Here is a 7,955-nt window from a genome sequence, read left to right on the forward strand (position 1 = left end):
GGCAAATAGAAGGGGAAGAAATGGAGGCAGTGAGAGATTTTACTTTCTTGGGCTCCATGATCACTGCAGATGGTGACAGCAGCCACGAAATTAAAAGACTCCTGCTTCTTGGGGGAAAAGCGATGACAAACCTAGACAGCATCTTAAAAAGTAGAGACATCACCTTGCCAGCAAAGGTCCATATAGTAAAAGCTCTGGTTTTCCCAGTAGTGATGTATGGAAGTGAGAGCTGGACCATAAAGAAGGCTGATCGCTGAAGAATGGATGCTTTTGAATTCTGGTGCTGGAGGAGACTCTTGAGAGTCCCATGGACTGCAAGAAGATCAAACCGATCCATTCTGAAGGAAATCAGCCCTGAGTGCTCACTGGAAGGACAGATCCTGAAGCTGAGGCTCCAATACTTTGGCCACCTCATGAGAAGAGAAGACTCCCTGGAAAAGACCCTGATGTTGGGAAAGATGGAGGGCACAAGGAGAGGGGGACAACAGAGGACGAGGTGGTGGGACAGTGCTCTCGAAGCTACCAGCATGAGTTTGACCAAACTGCGGGAGGCAGTGGAAGACAGGAGTGCCTGGCGTGCTCTGGTCCAGGGGGTCACAAAGAGTCGGACACGACTGAACAACAACAAAATATGGGAAAAAACCAATAAAATATTGTATTGGGAAAGGGGGGGGGGAGTCTTTTTTGACACCTAGGAATTTCCCTCTGAATTATCCCCAACAAAAAGGACTCTGGTTTTTTGGGGGGAAAGGTACGTTATTTTTTTAAAAAGGTGCCTTTTTTTAAAAAAAGGTCCATCTATCTCAGGGCTGCCTGTACTGGCCGGCAACTGCCTCCCAGAGTTACAGGAAGTCAACATTCCTACCTAGAATGCTACTGTGGCTTGAACCTGGGCCCTTCTGCCTGCCAAGCAATACAATGAACCTTCTCCGCCCAAAATGCCCATTACTATCACTGTTATTGTTATGTACTGAAATTCTCCCCTGGGCCAGTAGGGGGATACTGTAGATAGTTTTCACTCAGGTCCACATATGCAAATAAGGAATTTAATTCAGTGATTGGATAGTTACAGAAAGTTGTTACTGTTGCTTTGTACCGGAGCTCTATATAAGCAGGCTGGCTGAACCCTTCAGTTCAGTTCTGTTCTGGCCTGTGAATAAACAAGAGCTGTTTGAAGAATCGCTGTGTCGTCTGATATGTTCACCCACAACTTAACAGTTATATTCCCTGCAGCTAAACAGTATGCCCTGCCTTCAGGCAAACATACCTTGGGCGTTCTCGCTGGCTTCCGCGCTGTACACCACGTTCAGCCAGTCCGACTGCAACCTCTTGATGAGCGTGTAGGCCAGTAAAGGGTTAACCACGGTGCTGCCCACGCCTTGGTGCAAGGTCTGGATCTTCCTGTAGAATCTGGTTGGGGAGGAAGGCATGAAGAAGGATATTATTCACAATTAGACAAGACTCAGGAGGAGAGGGCTATGGAAGGCTCCTATGGAAGGCTCCACAGTTGGGGGCAGAGATACTAGCCTAGTTGTGGCAGCTAGACTGGTGACTGGGAGTGGCTGACGGAACCACATAACACTGGTCCTGAAAGACCTACATTGGCTCCCAGTACGTTTCCAAGCACAATTCAAAGTGTTGGTGCTGACCTTGAAAGCCCTAAGCCAGGGCTTTAAAGGACCAGGTGCGAAGCCTGGGAGTCATTTTGGACTCATCGCTGTCCATGGAGGCGCAGGTCAATTCTGTGCCCAGGGCAGCTGTCTACCAGCTCCATCTGGTACGCACAGTGGCGTAGCGTGGGTTGTCAGCACCCGGGGCAAGGCAAGTAATTTGCACCCCCTAACCCGTGGATTTGCGCCCCCTAACCCTAACCCCCAGATGTTGCGCCTGGTGCGGTCGGCCCCCCCTGCACCCCCCACGCTACGCCACTGGGTACGCAGGATGAAACCCTACCTGCCTGCAGACTGTCTCGCCAGAGTGGTGCATGCTCTGGTTATCTCCCGCTGCAATGGGCTCTACGTGGGGCTACCTTTGAAGGTGACCCGGAAACTACAGCTAATCCAGAATGTGGCAGCTGGACTGGGGACTGGGAGTTCAAAGTGTTGGTGCTGACTTTGAAAGCCCTCAACAGCCTCAACCCAGTAGACCTGAAGGAGCATCTCCACCCACATCGTCCAGCCCGGACACTGAGGTCCAGCTCCGAGGGCCTTCTGGCGGTTCCCTCCCTGCGAGAATTAAGGTTACAGGGAACCAGGCAGAGGGCCTTCTCGGTGGTGGCACCCGCCCTGTGGAACGCCCTCCCATCAGATGTGAAGGAAATAAACAACTACGTGACTTTTAGAAGACATCTGAAGGCAGCCCTGTTCAAGGAAGTTTTTAATGTGTGACATTTTGATGTATTTTCAATCTTTGTTGGAAGCCGCCCAGAGTGGCTGGGGCGGCCCAGCCAGATGAGCGGGGTACAAATAATATATTATTATTATTATTATTATTATTATTATTATTATTATTATTATTATTATTATTGGTCAGGGGTCCCTTTACCTTTTATACATTTTAATCCACTAACTATAATAAATTATTATTATTATTATTATTATTATTATTATTATTATTATTATTATGAGTCCCAGTTGCTGGAAACTGCAGGAGTGGAGAGTTGCTCTTGTGCTTGCAGGCTTCTCAGAAGCCTCTGGTTGGCCACTGTGAGAACAGGATAATAATAATAATAATAATAATAATAATAATAATAATAATAATAATAAATTTTATTTATACTCTGCCCTCCCCAGCTAGAGCCAGGCTCAGGGCAGCTAACACCAGTAAAATTACAGTAAAAACATAATGGGGGGCAATTTAAAATACAGGTGCTGTACTAGATGGGTCATTGGCCTGATCCTATATTTCCTAAAACTGAAAAGTCACAAACTCTGCAAACTTTCTTCATACAGGCATCATTTCATCCCCTGGATCATTTTAATTTTCTGAACCTTTTCCAATGGAAATATATATCTAATATGTTTTTACTTATGAAAACCCAATTCTTTATGGGCTGTTCCCATAAGGGTTTTTTTGGTGGGGGGGGGGAGAGGTTTTACTCACTTTCCCTTTCAAAAAAACCCCAAACCACAAAAACCCAGCCCTTCTGGTTCACATTCTATCATACACAGCCAACACCTACAAAAGGGCAGATGAATATTTGCCAAGACACTGTTTCGAATTGCAATGCTCTCTTGCCAATTTTGATGTCCAGAAGTTTGGTGGAGAAGGATTGATTTCCCTCCACACCCATCCCTGGAAAACTGCATAGCAAAAACCTCAAATGAGGAGGGTCTGTTTGAAAGTGGACATGTTCGTGGCTGGTTCTGGTGTGGAGCTGGGCAAGGTGGCTGCCTCAAGTGGCAGATTCTGGGCACCTGTTCTGGTGGATCTGGGTTTTTTAAAAATATGTACTGTATTTTTCGCTCTATAAGGCGCACTTTTCCCCCTCCAAAAATTAAGGGGAAATGCGTGTGCGTCTTATGGAGCGAATGCAGGTTCCTTCGCTTCAGCGGTAGCAACGTGAAGCCTCCAAAGGGGAGAGGGAGAGCTCCCCCCGTGCTCTGGAGGCTTCGCGTTGCTTTTGCTGAAGCCGCCTGAAGCTCCCAGAGCGCAGCACGAACTCCCGCTGCGCTCCGGGGGCTTCAGGCAGCTATCCGCAAGCCTACGGAGCGCAGCAGGAGTTCCCGCCATGCTCCGAAGGCTTGCGGATAGCCGCATGAATCCTGGAGAGCGAGAGGGGTCGGTGCACACCGATCCCTCTTGCTCTCCAGGCTTCGCTTCGCTGAAGAGGTGCTCCACAGTTTTCCCTCTCTGCGCAGTGCCCCTTCAGTGAAGCGGGAGGAGAAATGGAAAGGGCTGAGCAGAGAGGGGAATTCCCCCCCCCCGTACTCCCCCTCCTATGGTCCGGTGCGTCCTATAGAGCGAAAAATACGGTATGTATAATTGCAAGGCACAGAAGATGGGAGTAGGAAACAACTAGCAAGGAACAATTGGGAGACTGCCTTCTGGGAAGCCTCCAGACTGTTGTTGTTTTGGGTGGGAATCCATCACATACTGGCAAATTCAGGTCCTGCAAGTAAATGTTATTTGAAGCTCTTGTGCAACAAACCAGCTATCCCCAAATACCACACTTTGTGATCGGGAAAGCGGTGAGGAAATGTGCTGGGAATTGTGGGATAACATTTGCTTTGAGTCAGTGTTGGGATCCCTCATATTGTCGATGAATGTGGATATTTTTTTGCACCTCCATTCATTCTCCTTTGTCTCTATCAGTTGCTCCTCCAAATCTCTGTCTCCCCCTCTCCAGATCTTCAGACGTGCTGGCAGGCGCCAACAGGAGCCTGCCAACAGCTGGAGAAGCAGAGGTTCCCCATTCCCGCTTTAACTAGAGATGGCAGGGATTGGACCTGAGATGTTCTGAGAGCACAGCACACCCAGTGTAGCACTAACACAAAACTAATGAAACTGGCAAAATGGATTTCAACAGGGACAGATTTCAGGTTCTGCACCAAAATAACCAGATGCAAGTTAAAGCTATGGTTTTCCCAGTAGTGATGTATGGAAGTGAGAGCTGGACCATAAAGAAGGCTGATCGCCAAAGAATTGATGCTTTTGAATTCTGGTGCTGGAGGAGACTCTTGAGAGTCCCATGGACTGCAAGAAGATCAAACCGATCCATTCTGAAGGAAATCAGCCCTGAGTTCTCACTGGAAGGACAGATCCTGAAGCTGAGGCTCCAGTACTTTGGCCACCTCATGAGAAGAGAAGACTCCCTGGAAAAGACCCTGATGTTGGGAAAGATGGAGGGCACAAGGAGAAGGGGACGGCAGAGGACTAGATGGCTGAACAGTGTTCTCGAAGCTACCAGCATGAGTTTGATCAAACTGCAGGAGGCAGTGGAAGACAGGAGGGCCTGGCGTGCTCTGGTCCAGGGGGTCACAAAGAGTCGGACACAACTAAATGACTAAACAACAACAACAACAACCAGATGCACAAAGATAAGACTTGACAGCAGTACATGTGGAAAGGATCTAGGGGTCTTAGTTGAGCACAAGCTGAATGTGAGTCAACAGTGTGATGCAGCAGCAACAAAAGCGAATGCTATTCTAGGCTGCATCAACAGAAGTCTAGTGTCCAGATCGAGGGAAGTCATAGTCCTACTCTATTCTGCCTTGGTCAGACCACACCTGGAGTCCTGTGTCCAGTTCTGGTTGCCAGATTTCTGAGCACAATTCAAAGTGTTGGTGCTGACCTTTAAAGCCCTAAACGGCCTTGGTCCAGTATATCTGAAGGAGCATCTCCACCCCCATCGTTCTGCCCGGACACTGAGGTCCAGCGCCGAGGGCCTTCTGGCGGTTCCCTCACTGTGAGAAGGGAGGTTGCAGGGAACCAGGCAGAGGGCCTTCTCGGTGGTGGCACCCACCCTGTGGAACGCCCTCCCATCAGATATCAAGGAAATAAACAACTATGTGACTTTTAGAAGACATATGAAGGCAGCCCTGTTTGGGGCTGTTTTATACTGTTTTTAATATTCTGTTGGGAGTCACCCAGAGTGGCTGGAGAAACCTAGCCAGATGTGTGGGATATAATAAATAAATTAATAATAATAATAATAATAATAATAATAATAATAATAATAATATTGACTGACTGGAAGGTATGCAGAAATCTGGAAATCGGACCATATGAGGAATGGTTGAAGGAGCTGAGTATGTTCGGCCTCGAAAAGAGGAGACTGAGAGGGGACATGACAGCCGGTATACCTGAAGGAGCGTCTCCACCCCCATCATTCTGCCCGGACACTGAGGTCCAGCGCCGAGGGCCTTCTGGCGGTTCCCTCATTGCGAGAAGCAAAGATACAGGGAACCAGGCAGAGGGCCTTCTTGGTGGTGGCACCCACCCTGTGGAACGCCCTCCCATCAGATGTCAAAGAGATAAACAACTACCTGACATTTAGAAGACATCTGAAAGCAGCCCTGTTCAGGGAAGTTTTTAATGTGTGACATTTTAATGTATTTTTATTCTTTGTTGAAGGCCGCCCAGAGTGGCTGGGAAACCCAGCCAGACGGGTGGGGTACAAATAATAAATTATTATTATTATTATTATTATTATTATTATTATTATTATTATGGTAAAGGTAAAGGGGCCCCTGACCATTAGGTCCAGTCATGGCCGTCTCTGGGGTTGTGGCGCTCATCTCACTTTATTGGCCGAGGGAGCTGGCGTACAGCTTCTGGGTCATGTGGCCAGCAGGACTAGGCCACTTCTGGCAAACCACAGCAGCGCATGGAAACGCCGTTTACCTTCCCGCCGGAGCAGTACCTATTTATCTACTTGCACTTTGACGTGCTTTCGAACTGCTAGGGATTTGAACCACCGACCTTCTGATCGGCAAGTCCTAGGCTCTGTGGTTTAACCCACAGCGCCACCTGTGTCCCACTGCCACCCTCGTCCATTATTATTATTATTATTTTAATTATCTGACGGTCTGTTACCTGGAGGATGGAGCAAGCTTGTTTTCTTCTGCTCCAGAGGGTGGGACCCAAACCAACACATTCAAATGCCGAGAAAGAAGATTCTGGCTAAGGCAGTAAGAACTGTTTGACAGCAGAATGGAAGGTTATCCGGCGGGGATTATTCAGCTGCGACTCCCTGCGTTGGAGGGGGTCGGACTACATGATCCTGAGGTTATCCTTCCAACTCTACCATTCCAGCCTCCCGGGCAGTGGCGTAGCGTGGGGGGTACAGGGGGGCCCAGCCGCACCGGGCGCAACATCTGGGGGTTAGGGTTAGGGGGCGCAAATTACTTGCCTTGCCCCGGGTGCTGACAACCCACGCTACGCCACTGCTCCCGGGCTTGATCCCCACAAACAGAGCCCGGCCCTTACCTCCTGAGGTCCTCCAGCCTCTTGGCTTCCTCTTCCAGGTAGGTGTGCAAAAAGCGCAGGAGCTCCCTCTCGGTGCTGAGCGCCTGGCGGATGCTCAGCATGGAAGTGTAGGTCTCCGCCCGGACGCGCTGCGAGAGACCGGCCAGGAGGACCACTGCCGCCGCCGCCGCCGCCGCCGCGGGCCACAGCATCGCCTTACTCTTCTGCACAATGCCTCTGTCTCTCGCCTCCGCCTCCCTTCCTCTCCCGCAGGCTGGGATCCAAAATCTCCCCTCTCCTGCACCCACCCAGCTCTTCCAGTGCCACCCAGTCCCTCTCCCGAAGCCAAGGGAGCGTCGGTGGTCTCATGGGCGCAAGCGGAGCATCCCTTTGCGCGGCTGTTGCGCGCCCTCGGTCCTCCTCCTCCTCTGGAATCTCGCCCTGAGCTGCGAAAGCCAAAACGGCATCCCAGCACCGACTTGAATCTCTCTCTTTCTCTCGCAGCAGCAGCAGCAGCAGCAGAAATGAGCCGAATGGAAACCAGATGGGGAAAGAGGCAGTAAAAACCGCTGTGCGTTTTTCGCTTCCCTCTCCAGTCTCTGCAAAGCTCCGGCAAGGATTCGCTGTGGCTGCTCAGCAATCTCTCCCTGTCTACTCCAGGATTGAAAATGGGGTGGGAGGAGAGACGGGGGAAGCCCTCCCTTGGCTCAGAGGCAGAGCATCTGCAATAATAATAATAATAATAATAATAATAATAATAATAATAATAATAATAATAATACAGTTATACCTCGAGTTCCGTATAGTTCAAGCTATGGTTTTCCCAGTAGTGATGTATGGAAGTGAGAGCTGGACCATAAAGAAGGCTGATCGCCGAAGAATGGACGCTTTTGAATTCTGGTGCTGGAGGAGACTCTTGAGAGTCCCATGGACTGCAAGAAGATCAAACGTATCCATTCCGAAGGAAATCAGCCCTGAGTGCTCACTGGAAGGACAGATCCTGAAGCTGAGGCTCCAATACTTTGGCCACCGCATGAGAAGAGAAG

The 7,955-nt window shown here is 49.5% G+C and overlaps 1 protein-coding gene across 1 annotated transcript in view; it reads right to left on the reverse strand.

Annotated features, from left to right (window-relative positions):
• The window catches only part of P4HA3 (prolyl 4-hydroxylase subunit alpha 3), a 39,423-nt gene extending 31,867 nt beyond the window's left edge, over positions 1-7,556 (reverse strand). Inside the window, exons 1-2 of the mRNA XM_083499716.1 lie at positions 6,931-7,556; positions 1,268-1,410 (exon numbers count right to left, since the gene is read on the reverse strand). Of these exons, the coding sequence (XP_083355842.1) occupies positions 1,268-1,410; positions 6,931-7,121 (334 nt within the window). The 5' untranslated portion in view covers positions 7,122-7,556. The remainder of the gene's footprint in view (positions 1-1,267; positions 1,411-6,930) is intronic.
• Positions 7,557-7,955: the final 399 nt, after the last annotated feature.

Source organism: Podarcis liolepis, assembly GCF_965112155.1.
Source record: "Podarcis liolepis genome assembly, chromosome: 4".
Taxonomy (NCBI): domain Eukaryota; kingdom Metazoa; phylum Chordata; class Lepidosauria; order Squamata; family Lacertidae; genus Podarcis; species Podarcis liolepis.